The 21,961-nt window shown below is 31.9% G+C and overlaps 1 protein-coding gene across 1 annotated transcript in view; it reads left to right on the top strand.

Annotated features, from left to right (window-relative positions):
- PAN3 (poly(A) specific ribonuclease subunit PAN3) overlaps window positions 1-21,961 on the top strand; it is a 128,622-nt gene that overhangs the window by 91,654 nt on the left and 15,007 nt on the right. The window contains 8 exon segments of the mRNA XM_031961360.1: window positions 3,646-3,893; window positions 6,302-6,406; window positions 7,891-7,948; window positions 10,336-10,497; window positions 10,673-10,789; window positions 10,884-10,985; window positions 17,074-17,239; window positions 17,943-18,030. Of these exon segments, the coding sequence (XP_031817220.1) occupies window positions 3,646-3,893; window positions 6,302-6,406; window positions 7,891-7,948; window positions 10,336-10,497; window positions 10,673-10,789; window positions 10,884-10,985; window positions 17,074-17,239; window positions 17,943-18,030 (1,046 nt within the window).

The raw sequence follows: 21,961 nt of genomic DNA, 5'->3' as shown, positions 1-21,961 counted from the left end.
CAATTTATTTGGTTTTGGAATACTCTGAATTTCATTATAAAAGGTTTCCTTTTAAGCCTGGGTTTCCCCAGGTCACCAAAGGTATTTGTGATAGAAAAAAGACCCAAGACCCCTTCTGATTGTGAAGTTGGTGCGTTTTTAAAGGATTTTCACACAGATCATAGAGTCATAGATTTAAAGGTAGAAGGGACCTTATAGTCATCCACCCCAGTTTTATTATATAATAGATGAAGAAACTGAGGCCCAGAGAAGCAGTGTGGTTTACCCAAGATCAAAAATCAAAGTAAGGCTTCAACCCAGGTCCTCTGATTCCAAATCTAGTACCTTTGGAATGGGTTGTCCCTGTTTTCTTTAAAACAAAACGAAATAAAACGAGTTTTATTATCTTTCTTTTTACATTGTCTAAATTTTCCTCTATATCTCTTCTTCACCATTACTTATGAGAAGGATTTTTTTTTTTTAGAAAAAAGAAGAAAAAAATTCAGCATTTATTATATGCATTATATACCCATGACTTCATACCTTCCATCTCTGCAAAGAATTGGTGGGTCTTCTCATAACTCTTCTAGGTAGACTTGTTCTCTGTAAAATTTTTTCCCATAATATTTCACTTTCATTTGTGTAGGCTATTCTTCTGGCTCTACTTAGCCTCACTTTGTATTAGTTCATACAGGTCTTTCTATGTTTTTCTGTTTTCAGCATATAGTTAAATTTTTTGATACCACGATATTCCATTATAATCAATGTGTTTCCAGTTCTCTGCTATCATAGAAAAGTGCTATTATAAATATTTTGGTATATTTGGGGCCTTTTTTCCCCCCTTGCCTTGGTCAGGGATATATGCCTCCTTAGGGATATATGCCTAATATTGTAATCCTTGGATATATGGACATTTTAGCCAGTTAATTTGCATTTTATCTTTTACAGTATGTTGTAAGAATAAGGGGACTATTATAATATTCCAATTAAAAGGTAACAAAGCATATTACCAAATTGCTTTTCGGAATGATTATACTAATTTACAACTCTACCAAAAATGCAGTAGTGTTAACTTTACTTCAGCAACCTCTCCAACATTGACTGTTCCTATCTTTTTTTCATCTTTGCCAGTTTATATAGTTTTCAACTATGTGGCTGTGTTTCCTCTTACCTGTATTTCCATATATATTGCAAAACCCTAGTAATTTTTCCCAAGTACATCTCCTTGGTAGATGCTGTTACATGGTAGACAGAGATCTTAATGAATTCAGAAGGCCAATTGGCTTTAATATTTACTTTTTATGTGATTGAGTAAATTACTCATCTTTTCTAATTAATTAATTCTCTAATTAATATACAACATTGTTGTAAAGCATTGTATAAAGATGGTACTATTATTTTTTTGCTTCACAATAAAAGAAAAAAGAAAAAGGTTTGTAATATGTTATATCTAAAGTGAACATAACTTTACCTCTTGGTCTTTTGACTCTTAAGTCCTTTTCTCATTATATATTATTTTTCATATGAATTTAATATTTTTACATGTTGTTATCACTGTTGGTCTTTTGATTTTTAAATTCTCTTCTCATTATATTGAGTTTCATATGAAGTTAATATTTTTATATTCTGTTACTACATATATTGTTACATGCTGTTGCCACCCTTTTTGTATGTAATGGCATTGATTCAGTATTTGGGGGTGAATGGAAAAAATTAAGAAGCACTACTTCCTCAAAATTTTTTGCTTTGGTAATAGCAGCTCCCTCCTTTCTCTTCACTTTTGACATGCTATGGCATCAATATAAAGTCTGTTTTATCTGTACACCTTTGTTTTAAGGGGTGATTAGCATGTGGGAAAGATTTCTTTTATAGTGTGTTATCCAATTTTTAAAAATAATTGCATTTTAAAGGGAATGTCAAAATATTCTCTTTGTAAAATTCTTTAAAATTATACTTTATTACCTTTTATTGAAAAGAATTTAGAATGATTAAAATTAGTTTTTCATCTATTATGTTAATCTATTTTATGAAAAACAGGTGATTTAGGTAAGGATGTGTTTTACATTTTCTTCAGGAATGTCATTCTGCTTTGCTGAAATTGTGAAACAGTTGTAAACCACAAATTCCATATGATGGTGTTTTAAAATATATGATCTCTGGGTATAGTTGGTGATAAAACATGTCATAATAGAAGAGGGAAGATTTTCAAATTTTTTTCCTTATTTTGTGTTGTACCTACTTTTCTTGATACCACATTTGTGTTGTCATAGTACTGAGAAATAATTATGACTGGCCTTATAGTTTGACAAGATTTTGAGAATACTTCTTTTACCAAAAAGTAATTTGACTTTTATGAATGTTGACACATCTGTTGATATTCCAAAAATTCTTACTGCTTGACAAACTCGACTGTAGCCTTGTAAGTTTTCTATCCCAACAGTCTGTTCTCAGATAAAAGATATTCTCACTATTTTTATAAATAATATATTCAGTTAACTATATTTCCCACTATTGAAATTCTTCATTAATTCAAATTGAGTTTGCCTAGCATTTACATAGCACATTATTGGTTGGCATCATGCCCTTAAAAGACTTTAGTGTACTAATAGCACTTGTTCCTGGAGAGCAAAGACAATGTCACTTTTTTCATAGTTTATTATTTCATCTACTGTGTTTCAGTCGGTCGACAGTCATTTTATTAAATGTCTGCTGGGTCCTAGGAATAGAAAGAAAATAATGAAAGTCCCTACCTTTAGGGAGCTTAGATTCTGTAGATGTAGGTAGATGTGGCTTATTTTATTTCCCAGGTGATCATTGTTAAATGAATGTCCAGGCCATAATTTCAATAAAATTTTTAATTTTTTTCTACTTAACAGCTAATTTTCATTCTTTTTTTCTTGATTGTATAAAAAGGTATTTGACATTCATTTTTTTTTAAAGTTTTATTACTATTATTTTAATTAATTATTTTTGCTGAGGCAGTTGGGATTAAGGGACTTGCCTAGGGTCACACAGCTAGTTAGTATTAAGAGATTGAGGTCAAATTTGAACTCAGGTCCTTCTGACTTAAAGCTGGTGTTCTATTTACTATGCCACCTAGCTGCTCCTAGGTATTTGACTTTTAAAAAATCATGTGCTTAATCATTTCAATTATTTCAATAATCAATTCAGTCTCTCACTCTTAGAGTAAACAGATTAAGCCTGGTGCCTAAAAAAGTGTAATTAACTACATTGAGTTGAAAATAGGTATATTTACCTTTGACAGTTGTTAATATTTTAGAATATATTTTGGGATTGTGATATGTATAGCTACATTAAAAATGAAAATGATAATTGTTAAACAGAATCTTGCCATTAACAGTAGAATTTTAAAATTCTTTTGAGAAATTATTGATTCTTATAACGTTGATATATTTTATATAAATTTTGATGTAGAAGAAATTTGTGTTGTGTGCTTTCTAATGTCTTTGATAATAATTACTGCATGTTCAGGGAAACTTTGAACATATTCTCTTCAAAAAATTCTTCAAAATTATGCTTTATTATTACCTTTTGTTGAGTAGGATTTAGAATGACTAAAATGAGTTTTTCATAAATTAATGGTTATTAATCTATTTTATGAAAAACAGATGATTTAGTTAAGAAAATATTTTACATTTTCTTCAGGAATGTCACTCTCTGCTGGATCCTCGCCTCTTCATTCCCCTAAAATAACTCCACACACATCTCCTGCACCTAGAAGAAGAAGTCATACTCCAAACCCAGCAAATTACTTGGTGCCTTCTAGTGCCTCTACACCTCTTAATAATCCTGTTTCTCAGACTTCATCTACTGGCCAGGTTATCCAGAAGGAAACTGTAGGTGGAACAACATACTTCTATACTGACACAACTCCAGCACCTTTGACTGGAATGGTATGTGTATTTTGGAGAAGAAATCAATACTATTAAAACATTTCAACCTAAATTGCCCTTTAAAATAAAAGTTTTCATTTTTACCACTTCAAATATAAATGAAGTGAATGATGGTTAGTTTTTAAAAGCATTAACTTCTCTTGCCTCCCTCTCCTCCTAATTTCACTCTCTTAAAGAGAGTTTTGATTTTCTATTTTAGTTTAAATCTCTCACAATTCCTCTTTTCATCCTTTTCCCCCCATTACTTTCTTCAGATTCCTTTAATTTTGGATAAATTGGTGTACCAAATTGCACTTCTTGCCTATTACAATTTCAGTTTATTTCCTTCTTATAAAAACATCTCTTCACAGTGATTATAAAAATGAGTTCCTGTTAGCCTTATGGTTAGGCTTTCAAATAGAAGCAATAAATCTAAGAAAATCATGTTAGAAACTTACATGTACCTGTTAACTGAGGGGACAGCTGGAAAATGAATGCATTAATCATTTTCTTATCAGCTATAATGGCCAGTAGAATGAAGTTATGATTGGATAGGATATCTCCTGGGTGAACCACAGCTCAGAAGAGAGAGAAAGGCATCACAAGTCATACATGGCTTAAATTTATGATAAATAACAAAGACCAAGAGACATGGGACAACTGAACAGTCTATCAGAGATGTAAGATATGTCAGGGTGCCTTGGTCTATGCCAAATAGACTCTGCCACTAATCTGCTTAAAAATATTTTATCTCCCCCTCTTTGTCCCAGTTTGTTAGGTGTTAATATAGAAGTTGCAGCTGATTAAACCACATTCTCCATTTCAGTAATAAGCTGCTATTGGTATATAAGCAAATATTATGGTTTTCTAGACCTGCTTTTGTAAACTGTAGAGATAATAAAATTCAAGGTGTTTATCTGAAAATATATTGGTCATAATTGTGTCTCAGAAAAATGACCAATTCACAACTTGTAACTATCTTTAATAACCTTTTAATACTGCATTAAATTTGTTTGTTTTTAAAGACATTTTTTCCCCTAAAGTGATCATGGAATAGATAATCAAACACAAATTCATGGGGTTTTCATTGGAGCATCCTTTCAAATAGTATTTCATATTTTCTTTCCTTTTTTAAGAGCCATGCCCTTAATATTACCCAGAGTAATTCCTTTTGTTTGTTTTGTTTCTTGAAAAAAATAAATACATTAATTTCTTCATTAAAATTTTAATGACTCAGGATCTTAGTTAAAAAAAAAAAAACCTTTAGTTAATTTTAAAATGTAAATGTGGCCACATTATTTATCTTTAGAGGGGAAAAAGCCAACTTAATTTCAAAATAAACATTTCCAATTTTAAGGAAAGTGGTATGTGTTTAATGGGATAAGGATATTTCCTTTATATTTTTATTTGAGTTCTTTAATAGAGTATCTATGTAAATTTTCTTCCTTTTCCAAATTGTTAGCTACTTTTAGAGCTTAAAAATAGCTCATTTGTGTCTCAGCTTTTCAAAGCAGCCTAATACTCATATTTTATTGCTGTGTTATGTTATGACCAAAGGCATTACACTTAGAGATGAGGAAACTAAAACAAGAAAAAAATGTCAGTTAATATAATAAATGATTGGGGCGGGGGGAGGAACTTGCAGTTATGGTAAGGGATTGGTGGGGAATTTTTTTCCTTTTGTGATCCACTGACAATAGGGGTCTGTGGAAAAAGAATTCAACATGTAATTTATTGTTATATAAAAAAAGAGTAGTTAAAAACATTCAGCTCAGTTCTTAGAACAAATATTTACTCTGTAAAAAGTAATATTTATATAAAATATACTATTTGTATATTTTTGTTTACACTTCATTCCCAGATGAAATGGGATCAGTCAAAGTGAGAGTAGATAGAGGAGAGGGAAGAAAAGGCAAAAAAAGAAAAGAAGAGAATAGTTTCTTAGGTGTTTCTTAAAATGGGAGTAAAGTACTTTGTTACAAACTTCTGTTCACTTGGATTTTAAAGTACATTGGCACTATGATCTTTGACCCTCAAAAAGCTTGTTAGCAATGGGATAGCTTTGGATTCTGGTTTGATAGCCAGAGCAGTATTAAATTTGTACATGGAAGTTTCTCTAAGCTTTCTTTAGCATCTATTTTCTCGGTTTTTTTTTCATAATCACTAAAAAATCTGCCAAAATTTCATAAGTATTTCTTTTCCATATGGCTCATGTTTTTTTCACCAAAACTAAAATCCTACTCTGTATCTGTAAATGTACAAATTGTTTCACATTACTTATTTTAATACTTTACAATGATATATGTGATTAAAATAAATTGATTCAATATTTAATGCTAACTTAAACTTTTTTTTATCTAAAGATTACACATTTATCAGAATTGTGATATATTTTTTTAAAAATCTTCGTTATTTTTTTCACCTCTTAGGTATTTCCAAACTATCATATTTACCCTCCAACTGCACCTCATGTTGCATATATGCAACCAAAAGCAAATGCACCTTCCTTCTTCATGGCTGATGAACTCCGGCAGGTATGCTTTTGTAGTTGAGAATAGAAATTCATAAAATAACTATTAGAATTTGGGGAAGAAAGAATCAGTTCTAAGAAATAATGTGATATTTTAGCAGTATTGAAGTAGTCTCAAGTGTTATCAGTATCAATATGGCAGTAAGATATACATTAAACTAAACAAAAATAAACATTTTTACTTGGTATGCATATGAAATTTGCTCACTCCATGTATAATGAATCCCTTGAAATGGTACCTTGTACTCTAACTCTCACTATTCTAAGGTATGATTGTATAAACTATGGTAAATAATTCTGGCCCAATATGCAATGCTAATTTGAATAATGTGACTTTAGGGAATTCATTATTTGTACTATTTAGGACCTTCCTTTATGATTAAGGAAATTTATTGATAGAGGAAAATAAAGATGTTTTTGATTTTCAGTATAAAACATTATTTAAATGTATAACCTCTTAAAGATGACAGGTTGAAAGTATTTATAGACTGTCAATTAAATAATTCAAATGTAGACAGGCCTAATTAATCTTGCTGCTACTTTGGGTAGATGAAGAGTAAGTAATTTTTGACTAATACTTATACACATAATGTTTATATTTAGTATTAACTGAACCTATCAATTTACAGAACTTACAAACAAAAATTAAATGTCGTTACAAGTGTATTAATATAACTTTTTTTGAAATCAGTATTTATATAAAGATATCATACTTAAACTTTGATTTACACTCAACTTCTATGAGAATATGTTTTATTGTATAGTTTCAGAATTGAAATTAAAGGAGCTCAGAAGCCAGTTAGTCCATTTCACAAATAAAGAAAATGTGGTGGGCTTTCTATCTCATATATGCATAAAAGGATTCTGTTGAACAAGTCAAGAGGACTAGTATTCTATTTTCCACTAGATTTTGTAACTGAGAAAATCACTCACCTTCACTGAGCCCCTATAAAAATAATATGATTGGCTTGTAATATTTGAGGCCATTCCTGGAGTTAAATCCTATTATCTTTATAAATGATTCTGTTAAGAAAATCTACAGTACAGAAGTTGATAACTGCTGTTTAGAACTTTTCTAAAGGCTATTTCCTTATAGGAACACTTTAAACACTCAATCATAAAGAGAAAACGTGGTTTTATCTATCTCATGTTAATCTACAAAGCTGTAAATGTTAAAATGAACTGTTTTGTTTCTGGGATTACATATGTAGTGTTTTGTAGGACTGAATTAATTTCAAGTTAGATTTTAACTATACAGAATCAAAAAAAGAAATAATAGGTTATGGGACTCATAAGTCTACTCAGTCTAAATGCAGGCCTACCCAGTTACAGAATTCTTTACCCCTTCAGAAATGTTATATTTTGTGGGTATTATATTGGACAATGTATGTAATTGGGCAATTGAATATCTGTTTATTTTGAGATAGGAAAATGAAGTTTCAGTAGTCATGATCTATGTTGTAACAGTTCCTATGTTTTTTCCCTTAGGAGCTGATCAACAGGCATTTAATAACAATGGCTCAAATTGATCAAGCAGATATTCCAGGTAAAAAGCAAATTAACTTGAGAGAGAGAGCATGTGAGACAGTATTTTTTTTTCTTTTGAGTGTACCCTTGTGACTAAATTGTTTGAGGATCTCTCCCACTAATCCATATTGAAAATACCTTTAATAAGTTGTTGGGGGCATTTTGGGGGGGGGGGAGAGGAAAGAGGAGTTGGAAATTTGTTAGGGTTCTTGGGTTAAAATATTTGCCCAGAGTTATTTACCTACTATATGTCCGAGATAGGATTTAAACTCAATTCTTTTTTACTCCAGTGCCAGCCCTTTACTATATCACACTGCCTTTCTTTATGTGTTATGTTTACTATAATTGCATTATATGCTTATGATTGCTTGTGTAATATGATTACAATTTTATATAGTGTTAAACCAGTTTAAATGATTTGATTTAGTATTTTGCTTTTTCTTATTTTTTGTTTTAAAATACATTTTGTCTATAGATGAGTCATATTTGGGTTATATAGTTAAACAAAAGCTTGTTTGCCAGAGATCTGCGGGGTTCAGTGGGCAAAGTGCTCACCTTGAGTCAATAATGTTATATGACAGTAAAAGAAGTTAACCAGATTTTATATTGAATCCAAAAAGTCAGAGTTTGGGAATAAGGGATTGTATTAGCCTCACTTTACCTTGCCTTTCTCATCGAGTCCACCTGATACATTCATTTATGGGTGTGATATTTTAAGAAGGATATTGATGAGTTCTCGAGCACCTAAAAAGAGCAGGGAAGATGCATGGAAGCTGGAAAGAGAGATCTAGTTTGAATGTCAGGGGGGAAAAAAATTCATTAGTTAGAATTTGCTGCCCAGAAGTTGATAGTTTGTTACTCCCTACAAGTCTGTAGGCAAAAGTTGGACAGCTACAGGTCATGTAAGAATAATCTGATTTTAGAAGACATTCTTGTGTGTTAGCTCTTCAGAAATGAATGGTTATAGAAACTGCATTATCCTGATTTCTTTCGTTGTTGACTATTTAGAATCATTTTATATACTTTATGTGGAAGTTAATATGTAACTATCTCAAATAATTCCATACTTAATTTTACTGAATAAATACATTTAAAATTTGTTTATTCAGTTATTTTAAAGATGATCCTCCAAATAAAGATTTCAGTCTCAAACTAAGATGATTACCCACTCATCAAATGATGGTGGAGATGATTGGTTGTATTGTACTGAGGAAATATACTTTTTTGTTTTCTAGTTGCTCGAATTGGAAAATTGAAAATTTCTTAGACTGGACATTGACAATTATGTATGGTAGATGAGACCACTTTGCATACATCTTCTATACTTCTGATAGGATTGTATTCCATTTAATAGTAACTAGGATTTACTTAGCGCTTAAAAGTTTGTTGAATACTTGATAGATATAGATAGATAGATAGTTTTTTTTTGTTTGTTTGTTTGTTTTTTTTACAAAATAACCTTGAGGCTGGTACTAATAAGGTTCCCTTTTTAAAGATGGAGAAACTGATGCATCACAAAATTAGTGAGTATTTGAGGCTTGAATTAAACTCAGGTCTTTCTGATTCTTAGTCCAGCCCTCTCTACCCTGTGCCATCTAAATATCTACTTATTTAAAGCATGGTTACATGTAAGAGTCAAAAATTTTTTATAAATTTAATTTTGTGACTACTTTTTAAAATAGTTTCAGTGCACTTTGATTATGAAGTTCTGTGGTATACTTGATAGAGCATTGCCTGAGAATTTAGAAAAAAGAGGGTTTAAGTCCTGCTTCAGTTATTTATATAATGAAATGCAACTGACTTAACCTCTCAGTGCTTCGGATAACTTTCTTAGAAATCAAGGACAGGTTGCCAATCTGCAGTTGTAGTGGTTGTTTCCTATACTGAGGAAATCACATTTGAACGATAAGTCAGGACTTAGTTGAAAGAGATAGTCTGGGCATATTCTGCCTCCTTCTTTAAGTGTATGTAAGGTGTTTTTGTTGTTGTTGTTTGGGTTTTTTTTTTTTTTCCATAAAATATATAAATGTATATAAAAAAATGCAATATTGTCTCTTCAAATTTTGCTGTTATTTTCTCAAAAGCAAAATTGAGAATATTCTGATATTTCTTTTTTCTTTCTAACTTACTTGAATTATAGTCTAACTAAGATGAGAGATTCATGCTAACTTAAAACATGGGATTTACTGTTTTTGTTAATTTTATGATATGGGTTCCAGAATGCTAAAAGACAAAAATGGGAATTTGATTTAGAGAGCCATTTCTGAATATTTTCTGTGAGTTTTAATATAAAAGTATATTCAGATACTTCATTGATTTTTCAGTAACTTTCTTGTTTTCTTTAATACTATTGAATAACTTTCCAAGTATTGAGAGTCTAAAGTTATTTCCTATAAATTGCTGTAGCAGTTCCTGCAGAAGTCGACAGCTACCATAGCCTTTTCCCTTTAGAACCACTGCCACCACCCAACCGTATACAGAAATCAAGTAACTTTGGGTATATCACATCATGCTACAAAGCTGTAAACAGCAAAGATGATCTGCCATACTGCCTTCGGAGAATACATGGTAAGCAAGATCATTTATCTTTGCTGAAATATTATTGTACCTAAGATGACTTAAACAATTCATACAATTTATTTTTCAATTTATAAGTCAAGACACTTTTGTTAGACTTGTGATATGAAAATTCCACTATCTGGTAAGTATAAAAGATAAATATAATTTGTTTTTATTTTGATAGGTTTTCGACTTGTTAATACAAAATGTATGGTATTGGTTGACATGTGGAAAAAAATTCAACACTCAAATATTGTAACATTGCGTGAAGTATTTACCACTAAGGCATTTGGAGAGCATTGTGAGTAACTTGTAATTACATTTCTATTAGTGGGTTCATTGGCAAATGAAACCAAATTTAAGTAACAAATTGCCTGTTTGTGTTTTATTTTAAGCCCTTGTGTTTGCATATGATTTCCATGCTGGAGGAGAAACTATGATGAGCAGACACTTTAATGACCCAGGTGCTGATGCCTATTTCACAAAGAGAAAGTGGGGTAAGAAAATGATAAGCGAATGGTATTTTAAAAACTACTTAATGCTCCCTGGAAGAGGTGTTATGTTTGGTTATTAGATGTGGATAAATTCAACCCTTAATCTTTCAGCTAATGGATCCTATTTCATTTTAATAAAGAATAGCTTAAAGAAATAGGGTTAGATAACATATTATCTTAATTTTCTATGACTTATATTTGTGGGCTTAAAGAATTAATGAAGAGCAGGGGCAATAAACCCCCAAGTTTTTAAGAATCAAAGAGGGTGAGAGTATATTAAATATTTTTTGAATATGAAAATTAGTTGTATAGATAGTCATGCTTCAAAATAAATATTGTAAAGGGTCTTCAAGAAAAATGGAATTTAAACAGAGACCCATTTCTTTTTTGTTCCTTTGAGCTAGTTGTTCATTAAAAAAAAAGTGGAGAAATAAAGTCACATTTTAATTTCTTCTTGTTTTAGTATTTTTAAAAAGTTGTTTCCAATTCTTTGTGACCCCTTTTGGGGTTTTCTTGGCAAAAATATTGTGTGGTTGCCATTTCTTTCTCCAGATCATTTTATAGATGAGGAATTGAAACAAAGAAGGTTAAATGACTTGCCCAGAGTCATATAGTTAGTGTTTGAGGCTGGATTTGAACTCGGGTTTTCCTGACTTCAGGCCCGGCAGACTACCTGCACCATTTTGCTACCCCATTTTAATCTCATGTTGACATAAAATTTGAGAGAAATAGTTTTATTTTTCCTGTGAAGAGAATTTTTTTATTTCATTACAGGTAGGAGATGCAGAATTGATGTCAGTTGAGGTTCTCAGGAAAGGTATTTATTCTACAGAGAGTTCTTCATTTGTGTCAACTTTCTGGTAGGAAGATGGTAGGTCTGTTTAGATCAAGGTCTGCGAAAATACTGTTCTAAAAGTGAGCATTTCTTTTAGTAGTGGGAGTGAGTGACTACAGATGCATAATAAGAAAAATAAAAAGTACTTTTACATAATAGATGTTCTTCCTATTGAGTCTCTGAGTTTCTTATTCTGGCTATCTTATTTTCTGATTTTTTGGCTAGTGAAAGATTTGAGCTTTTTTTTGCTCCTTTAACAGATCTTTGATGAGCTCTGTTCCACTGTTCTAGTTTTATAAAGTCTGAATTCATGATCTAGCAGATGTTTTGAAAGTTGTGGTCTTATGAAGACTACATTCAGATTGCAGAACTATCTACTCAGGGAAACAACAACACAAAACCAAAGAACTTTTAAAATCTTTCTTTGCTTATTTTATTCTCTGATTTCTGACAGTTAAAACAAGAAATTTGTGGTTACATGGCTGTTTCTCATAAAATTCTTGGTCACGAAGTGTGGTCAGTTGTATAGTTTTCCATTTTGCTATGTCATTTGCAAGTACATAGAATTTTGTTGAAAGGGATGTGGTATAGGTACAGCTTTTCCTTGAGAGATGAATATAGTTGTAAGAACTTGGGTTATTTTAGTAATGAACACCTGTGAAATGACTGTTAACTTCTTTAATTTATAGATTTCTTCTGGAGCTTCTGTATTTACTGTTTTTGGTATGTTAAGAATATTAAATATAATAAATATAACATTTCCGAGGAGTAAAATATTCATATTTATCATAAATATGTCAATTTTTCTGATTACAATACTGATTTAATAATAGCAATTTTTTTCTTAATATTTAAACTGAAAACATGTTGAAGTATTATCAAATTGAATAAAATACTTTGTATGTTCAATTGCAAGGCAATGAAGTTTCTAATGCTGTTACTCCAAATCATAGCCTTTTAGCAGAGTCCTTTTTGTACTAAATCTAGATACAACAAACTTTTGGATAATAATCCACAATGTAGAATGTACATAAAATCTTGGTTAAATTTTTAAATTCACTATTATTAACCATTAATTTCCTTGAGTTCCTTTGAGATTTTACTCCCTTGACAACTAAAAGCTTGAAACATTAAAAGAAATTATTACCTTCTTCATGAATGAAATGGTATATATGTATTGAGGAACTGTCAGGTCAGTGGTCATTTTTCTTGATGACATACTCTACTACTTTTAGGATGATTAGAAGCTATCCTCAGAGACAATGAGAATTGTTTTCTTAGAAGGCAATTCATTATCTCTTTTGTAGGAATGGTATAATGTATACTTTACAGAGAAAAGATCAGATGTGAATTTTATCTGTTTCTAAATTATGACTTCATAAGAGCTCATTCACTGACAGGCAGAGTTTATTCTTGACAATAGCTAATACGATTTTCATTATTCTTAGTTTTCTAATTAGCTTTTATTCTTGGGAAATCTCTTGAACCCTAACAAGAAGCAGGAGAAATTCTAGTTCTTTAATTTGAAAAAAAAAAAGAAAGCATTTAATGGTATATTAGCTTCCTTGTGATGACTTCTCCACTTCTTCCTCAACTATACACAGAGATGATTATAGTTTAAATCCTACTTGTTTTTTATTTCCTTGCTCATGAATGTTGAAATTTTTATATCTGATAATATTCTTTTATTATTCTTTCTGTCTGTCTTACAGCTCCCTGCCCTGCTGCTCTTTTTTAATAGTGACTTTCAGCTCTTCCTAAAGCCATTACACTTATGCTGGCTTCATTCTCTTCCCTTCTTTTCTTGTCCTGCCCTCTTGGTGAACCAGTTCAGCTTTACAGTATCATGTACATTCAATTCCCTTATCTCAATATATGATCTTGCTTTGCCAAGGACCAATTCCTTGATTACCCTTACCATACCATTTATTTCCTTTCAAATCTGTGCTGCTGAACAGAGCTGGGAAAAATCACAAAATCTTGCTGAATAGGCCAAGTACAAAGTTACTTTATACAATCTCAACTGGGCCATTACTGCCAGAAGATACTTTTACCCTTCCTTAATTGAATCTCTTGTTTCATTCACGATGTCAGGTATTCCAGAATTTTTCATCCCTACCAAATTGTCCCATTCTCCTACCTTCTCATCTGAGAACTTTGCTTCATCACTGAAAGAATTGAGATCACTTATCAAGAGCCACTTTTTTTTCCTCTCTTCCTCATTTTATGTCACTCAGATGTCTTCTTTCATTATTTCCTACTTCACTAACTCAAATGAAAAGGTGGCCCTTCTTTGCTAAGGCAGATCCCCCTATGTGCCTACTCCAACCCATTCTATCTATGGTCTTCAGCACCATCTACCTCTAATATTCTACTTCTTCCCCAGTCTTTATTGCTTCTCTGCTGCTTGAAAAACAGATTTATGTCTCTCTCAACTTTTAAAAAAAACCTCACTTGATCCAGCCATTTCCCCTGGCTACCATTCCTTATCCCACCTCACTTTTCATGGCTAAGTTGCTTAAGAAAAGCTCTCTATAATAGATGGCTATGTATCTCCTCTTTTACTGACCTTGAAACTCTAAGCAGTCTTAGCTTCAAGCCTCATCATTCAACTGAAACTGCTTTCAAGAAGATATTATTGATTTCTTAATTCCAAAACTAATGTTCTTTTCTGAGTGTTCAACTTTTTTGTTTCTTAGTAGCTTTTGACACTGTCCATCTTCTTCTTGAAACTCTTTCTTGGAAAATACTCTTCTTGGAATATAACCAGAAAAGAGACATTGCTCTTTTCTCGTTATACTCCTCCCTTTCTCTTTCCCTCAAGTCTCCTTTGTGAAATCTTTATCCAAGTCATACCAGTAAACATGAGTATTCCCCAGGGACTCTCCTGGGTGCTTGTTCTATATATACTATTTTACTTAGTGATGGTCTTATCATCTCCCATGGATGTATTATCTCTATGCAGATGATTTTCAGATCTATTTATCCAGCCCTAACCTCTCCTGGTTTCTAGTCTAGAATCTCCATATGCCATGTTGGTCATCTCTACTTGAATGTCCTATAGACTTCTTAAATTCAACATGTCCCTAACTTTTCTTCAAAACTCTCCTCTTTCCTAACTTTCCTACAGCTGAGAATACTACTATCCTCTCTACCTTATAACTCAGGTATTTCATCTTTGGCTTTTTCAACTCAACTCCTATCTCCTCATTCCATCTTCCAAAACATTCTGTTCCTATTTTCTGTCCTGTCCTTGTAACATATTTTTTTTATATCCCCCTTTCTTTCTTAATGCTACTTTGGGATTATAGGTCTGGTACTATAATTTGCCCTCTCCCACCTTCAATAAAGTCCAGTGGCTCCCTATTACATATTCCATCAAATATAAAATGCTTAATTTGGTTTTTAAAACCCTTTATAATCTGATCCTTTCAATCTTACTAAACTTTACTCTTCTTCATATATTTTACCACCAATACTGGCCTTCTTGTAGTGCTTCACGAATCTCCCTATCTCATACAGTACACTGGCAACTGAAATGTTGTCCCTCCTTATCTATGCCTCACTGCTTTCAAATTAAACTCATACAATCCCTTTTACAAGTGACTTTCCAACCTTTTTCGTCCCCACAAATAGTGTTTTCCCCAAGAGTTTTTGGCATGTTTGTCTCCCTGATTAGAATGTAAGCTCCCTCGAGCAGTGTCTGTTTTTTATTTTCTTTGTGTTTCTAGTACTTGGAACAGTTCTTGGAGCTTAATAAATGCTTGCTAATTTGACTGAGTCACAAATTGAGTGATTAGAATCATTCTTACAATTAAGAAATCGAGAAATCGATTTCTAAAGTTGTAGAAAAAAAGTTACTACTTTAGAAGAAATTAAAAGCTAAATTTTCTGTCCACATCATGGGCGCTGCATCCTTTAAAAATTGCTATATATATATATATATATACACACACACACACACATACACATACATATCATTGTGTCATATAGCCACGGCAAGTTTTGAATAACTTTTTATGTCACAATAGCAGTATGCATTATTTGTCACAAATTTCATTTCATTTAAGATAATTGCCACTCTAAAATTTGTGGATATTTTTATTTTCTTCCAAATATTAAAAAGGCACTTTGAACTATAAATAAACTCCTGCTTTGAAAACATTTTATGATATCAAAAAATCACTTAAATAACTTTTTTTTAAAAAAATTGGTCAGGGAAAGATTATGGAATATTGTCCAGAACCCACAAATATTAAGGATCATTTATTCTCCTTCTTGCTTTCAGCAGCTCCATTCTGTTCTGTATGTTTGTTCAATACTATTCACCTGAATTTTTGTCAAACCCTAAAGTTCCTGGTAGAATAATGAGCATTTCTTTCTTAGTGCTTTTGTTACAGGCATAGCTTTTTAAAAAAAATCATCAGTAATGAGATGTGAACAATTTATTGCTCATTCTTGTAGAAAATCAAAGTCTGTTCCCTAGATCCAAGTCCCCAGGCAATCATGTGAAGTTCCTCACAGTAAACTCTTGTTCTTTATCTCTCCTTTGCTTTCATTTGCTACTTTGCTATTGTCACCTACTTATCTTGTCTTCTTATTTCTTTGGTGATTCTGGTTAAGCATTTAGGAATATTTTCACTAAAATAGTTCATTATTTCTAATGATTTTTCATTGATCAAGAATCTATTTTTATTATTGACTTTATAAAGTGGACAGATTTCTATCACAATTGAAAATGTATTCAATTCAACACTTAATTTGCAAAAACTATAGCATACTATTCCCTGAATTGATAAATCATATAGTATAACTGACAATATTGTTAGGTGAAATAGGGAGAACTCTTCATCTTATTTAAAGTGGCACTCATTCATTTGTTGAATATATCCATAGTGGGCAAGTATTTGGGAGGTTTTAAATCGCTTTTAAATTGCATATAAGTATCTTAATGCCTTTTAAATTGTAGTTTTGGAATTTTCATATTCTGTGTTTTTGTTTTTGTTTTTGTTTTTTTTTATTTCTATTCACAATTTAAGTTCCTATACTGTGGAGAATGCTGTGTTAGATTCTGTATATTGTCTTCTTCCTCTTCCCATTCCCTCTCTTCCCCTCTCCCCCCGCCACCCCCGCTGCCCTTTTTTTTTTTTTTTTCTGATTTTGATTTTGGGATATATTTTTAAATTTTTTGTTTGAAATAAAACTTTATGACATAATGTACACATATATAAATTTTTGTTTTGTTTTGCTTTTTAGGTCAACATGATGGGCCATTACCAAGACAGCATGCTGGGTTATTGCCAGAATCTCTAATCTGGGCGTATGTTGTCCAGCTCAGCTCTGCATTAAGGACTATTCATACAGCAGGTCTGGCATGTCGTGTGATGGACCCAACAAAGATTCTGATAACTGGCAAAACAAGGTACTCACACTATTCATGTTATGTTGTTTTCTACTTAGTTACCAATATTTGAGAGATTAATAATATTTAAACAATTAGTAGTTGATAGTTTAATTCTGCTCTTTCGTATATCTTATTCAGGTATTGTGGTTTTGAATTCTTTTTTTTTCTAATTCTTTCTTTTATTTGATGTGTGCTTGAAAGATTTAATCAGCAAAACAAAAATAATTTTTGATACCATCTAAAAAGTATACAAGGGGGCAGATAGGTGGCACTGGCACAGTGGATAGAGCACCAGCCCAGAAGTCAGGAGGATGTGAGTTCAAATCTGATCTCAGACATTTAACACTTCTTGGCTGTGTGACCCTGGGCAAGTCACTTAACCCCAAATGCCTCAGCAAAAAGAAAAAACAGAGAAAGAAAAAGTATATAGAAATTTCTTTATAAAACCTTATAAATTGGCATTCAGGTGAAGACTGGGAGGGAGAAAGGAATAGTAGGATTCTTAACTCATATGCTCCATAAAGATTGGAATTAAGCTTTTATAACATATAGTTGTTTCAGGAGGCATATTGTAACCTAAATATTGTTTAAATCCTTTTGGTAATGAGATTTGCCATTATTGGGGGGAAAATTTTTTTATTATAGAAATCTCAAGAAGTACAATAATATATAAATAAAAATTAATTTTTCTGTCTCTTCTCTAATTCTTTAATTCTTAAAGGTTGCGAGTAAATTGTGCTGGCATTTTTGATGTTTTAACATTTGATAACAGTCAGAATAATCCATTGGCGCTAATGGCTCAGTTTCAGGTAAGTTTAACTCAGATATGGTCTTTACCATTTTAGGTTAGGTCTATTTTATTTTTATTTTTTATTTTTAAAAAAGTAAATAATAATTAATTTCAAAATTCTATTATGCTTTTGTAAACTTTCCAAATAGCTTCAATTTGAGGCTGTAGAAGTTGTGGTGATGCCTCAAGAGTGGACCTTGTGAGAATTCAAAATTTAATGAGAATGCCAGCCAAGAATTCTTCATATTCAACAAGCAGCATATGCTTTTTGTATATATGCTGAGCATTGTTTGGAATACAGAATTAGGGAAGATAATTTATATCTGCCTTTGTGTTGTTTGCAGTCTAGCATAGGCACATACTCAAAACACTCATTTCATTTAATTCACTCCATTTAAAAATAGAAATTAATTTTTTGTGTTAAAATATGTATAAAACAAAATGATCAGTCAATGAATATATTGCTTCTACTATTCTTATCACAGGCCCATTTCTTATTTTCCTCAAGAAGTTTAATTGCATTCATTGAAAAAGATTGAACATTCTGTGTCAGTGACATCTTTCTCTCCTATCTTTTACTTTCTTCTTTAAGGATCAAGGCATTTGTAACAGGAAGTAAAATTTATTATATATTTTAAGATTATTTATTGAAGAACTAACTTATTGAGGAATTCAGTTCAAAGAAACTGAATTCTTACAACTAGGATTTTTCTTTTAGTGTTTCTGTTAATGCAATTTAAAAAAAAATGAGTTCCAAGTTTTTTTCTCTCTCTCTAGTCTTCTCCTCTCCCACCCTATTGAGAAGACAAACATTATGACTATAAGGTATTTTATGTAACCAAAATCTGCAACTCATTTTTAAAATATAATTTGAGGAAGACATTGATTTTTAAAAGGTTAACTTTACATTAGTGAATATCCATATCAACAGGTATAATTTTGGGATTTTTAGTATTTTAAAATAATTTCCTAATTAGAAAATGTGAAAGAATAAGTATGTCAGTTTTTGAGAGAGTTCAAATAGTGATTTTCCTAATGGAAGGATACTCTTTCAAGGTGTATGTAGTTCTATGTTAGTTTAGAGCAAATTCATCATTCTCCATAACATTTGCTGTTGCGATACTTTATGATGTATTAATTAAGTGCCCATTAATATAAAACATAGTTAAACTCTCTAAGGTATAAGATTTTCAGTTTGCAAATTATTTTTATTTCTTTAAATAAAAATTATTTTATTGAAAATAACTTTGGTAGAGAATACATTAACATATAAAGAATAATGAAACACAATCATTCTCTTCCCAAGTGTGTTATATCATCTGCTTTTCTTATCTGTACATTATAAAATGCGTATGTGAGAAAAAATTGTAATTTGATTTCTGTTGGAAACATTAGTTGTTGCTTTCCTTTCATTCTTCTTAAGGGAATAAAGGGAAAGCTAGGGGCAGAGTGTTTTGGTTTGTTTGGGTTCCCTCCCCCTCTTTACCTCCCCCATGTCAGTTTCTGAACCAGAATTTTCTTATTGAAGCAAAGGAGATACAGACATTGTCTGGATTGAAAAGAACTGACATGTAGTCCTGTACAAACCCCTGGCAATTTATTACTGTTTCCTCATCTCTCTAACTCTCACATCTATTTCACATATTCCCAGCTATCAAGCTACTGAGTTCTTTTTCCAGCAGTGTCGCCTGGTGGGCAAGGCAGGGAACAGTTTGTATTCATTTCTCTTTCTAAGCATGTCCTTCTTTCCTCAATGTGATTTTCTCTTCCTGCCATAAGTTTTATTTTGTTCATTCCATTTAGGAGCTAAAAAAGTGAACCTTATCCTAGTCCCAATGATTTTAGGATCAAGAAAGAGCAAAGCTAGAAATTTTAAATTAGTTAAGCATTGCAAAGAATCAGTGACATCAGCTTCTAAAAGTCCTTTTATGTACACAGAAATCACTTTTGATAATCTGCAGAGATTTTTACTTAAGTACCCAAATCAAAAGGAATGCTAACTAGTTTTAAAATTTTAATTTCATTATTTTTATTTATATGTCAGAAGAAATATAATATTCCTTAAGTTTTAAAATAGAACTATATTGTATTTCAGATAGTAATGTGGAAAAAATAGGCTTCTGTTTCTATTTGAGAACCTGTTTTTTAAGGGTCAATCTGTTCTGAGTTCCAGACACCTTCATTTCAACTTGTAACCCATAAAATCCAACAAGTCTTGATTTGTAATTTGGAAATTATTTGTATAGGATAGTACTAATAGTTTTTTTCTCACCTCTTAACTCACTGCTCTTACGTTATTACCCACTTAGTGAATATTGACAAGGAGGTGGGGCTTTTTTTTTTTTTTTTTTTTTTTTTTCTTTGTTGAACCCAGCTAAATAATGTTTTATTTTCATTTGGTTTCTTTAATAGCAAGAGATTTTGAGAGACAGAGAGTGAGTGGTGTATGTATGTTTGTGTTTGAGAGAAAGAGAGAGAGACACCTACTTGTCTTTCTTTACAACTTGTAACATGAACAGATAGGAAAGAAATTGTCACAGAAGGGGGAGTGTGATTGACAGAGAAGAGGGTACATGAGAAAAGGAATGCATTGTTTCTTCCAGTCTATTTTTCATAGTCTGTTTCAGACACGTGAATAGAGACTGACTTACAGTAAAATGGACATAAGTAGAGCCATAGATAGAATCAGAAAGAAATCAAGAATTGAAAACCAGGAAGAAACTGAAAATGAGTTTGGGGGGAAACCCCCCAGAATGCAACAAATGGGGGGAAAAACAGATGGAGGTAAGAAGCAAAATAACTAATGGAAAATATTTAGTTGGGAAATAATGTTTTTAAAAGGAAAGTGATTAAGATATTGTATTGTTAACCATGTTATTTTAAAATTAAGCAGCAAGTTGGTAAATCTTTTTGAGGTGGTAAACTTCAGGCCTGGGTTGGGATTTCCCAGAGTCTTTTTGTTTAAAAGTGAGATTTTCTACCTTGATTCAAATGCAGGGAAATGGTAGCAAAAAATATATTTAAACCAGATAGCCACTTATTTTTAAACTTGGTCAGTCTAGTCATTACCTTGGGTAATACCAGTCTTACATGAAATTATGAGGAAGACCAAGAACGTGAATCTGTTCATAGGAGAAATAGCAAAGTGTGAAACTGTGCTTTGGACATTGTATTACTGCTTAGAAGTAGAAAGAAATTTAATTTCTTCTTAGAGAAGAAATTAGTGAGTAGATGCATGCCAGCCCAACACTTATCTTAAATTACTTGTAAATAACCTTAATATGTATGATGCATACATTTGAATTTAAATATCTGTACCAGTAAATACATCAGAATGTCATGAAATTACATATGACCTGTTCTCTCTTTTATACATTTTTGAACTTTTATTACTAAATGGGATGACTTTGGATTGTTTTCCCTCTTGGTTCAGTGTCCCAAAATCTAAGTGACCTAAGAGAAATTTTTATTCCCCTCCCTCTGGCACTGTTTCCTTAGTGGTATATCTCAAATCTCAGGAGAAGTTGTTTTCATAAAATCATAGATTTAGAGCTCATCCCGTCCAAGCCTTTCATGTAATCAATGAAGAAAATGAGGCTGAGAAAGACTCAATGACTTGGCCAGGATCACCCAGCTAGTGTCTGAGGTCTTGGGGAAAATGGGAATTATCTTCTTCCTGGCCTCCTCAGACAGCTGTTTCCCACTCCACCTTCTCCTTTTCCCTCTCCTCCCCTCCCCCTACCCTCCCAGATCCTTTTCACCCCTGGCACAACCCAGGCTCCCATAGCTGGACCATTGAGCAGAGGTCTTGCACCTAACCAGAGTCTTCCATACATAGTTGCAAATATCCTTGAGTTGGTTTGTGTCTGTGGCTCCTATTCATCTCTTGTGAAGCTTTTACTTTCAAAAAATAGTGGGGGTTTTTTCTCACTTACAAAATTGGGGGAAAT

The sequence above is a fragment of the Sarcophilus harrisii genome, chromosome 3 (assembly GCF_902635505.1).
Source record: "Sarcophilus harrisii chromosome 3, mSarHar1.11, whole genome shotgun sequence".
NCBI classification, from domain to species: domain Eukaryota; kingdom Metazoa; phylum Chordata; class Mammalia; order Dasyuromorphia; family Dasyuridae; genus Sarcophilus; species Sarcophilus harrisii.
Note: the sequence above shows the minus strand (reverse complement) of the source record. Positions and strands in the feature narration are given on the sequence as shown.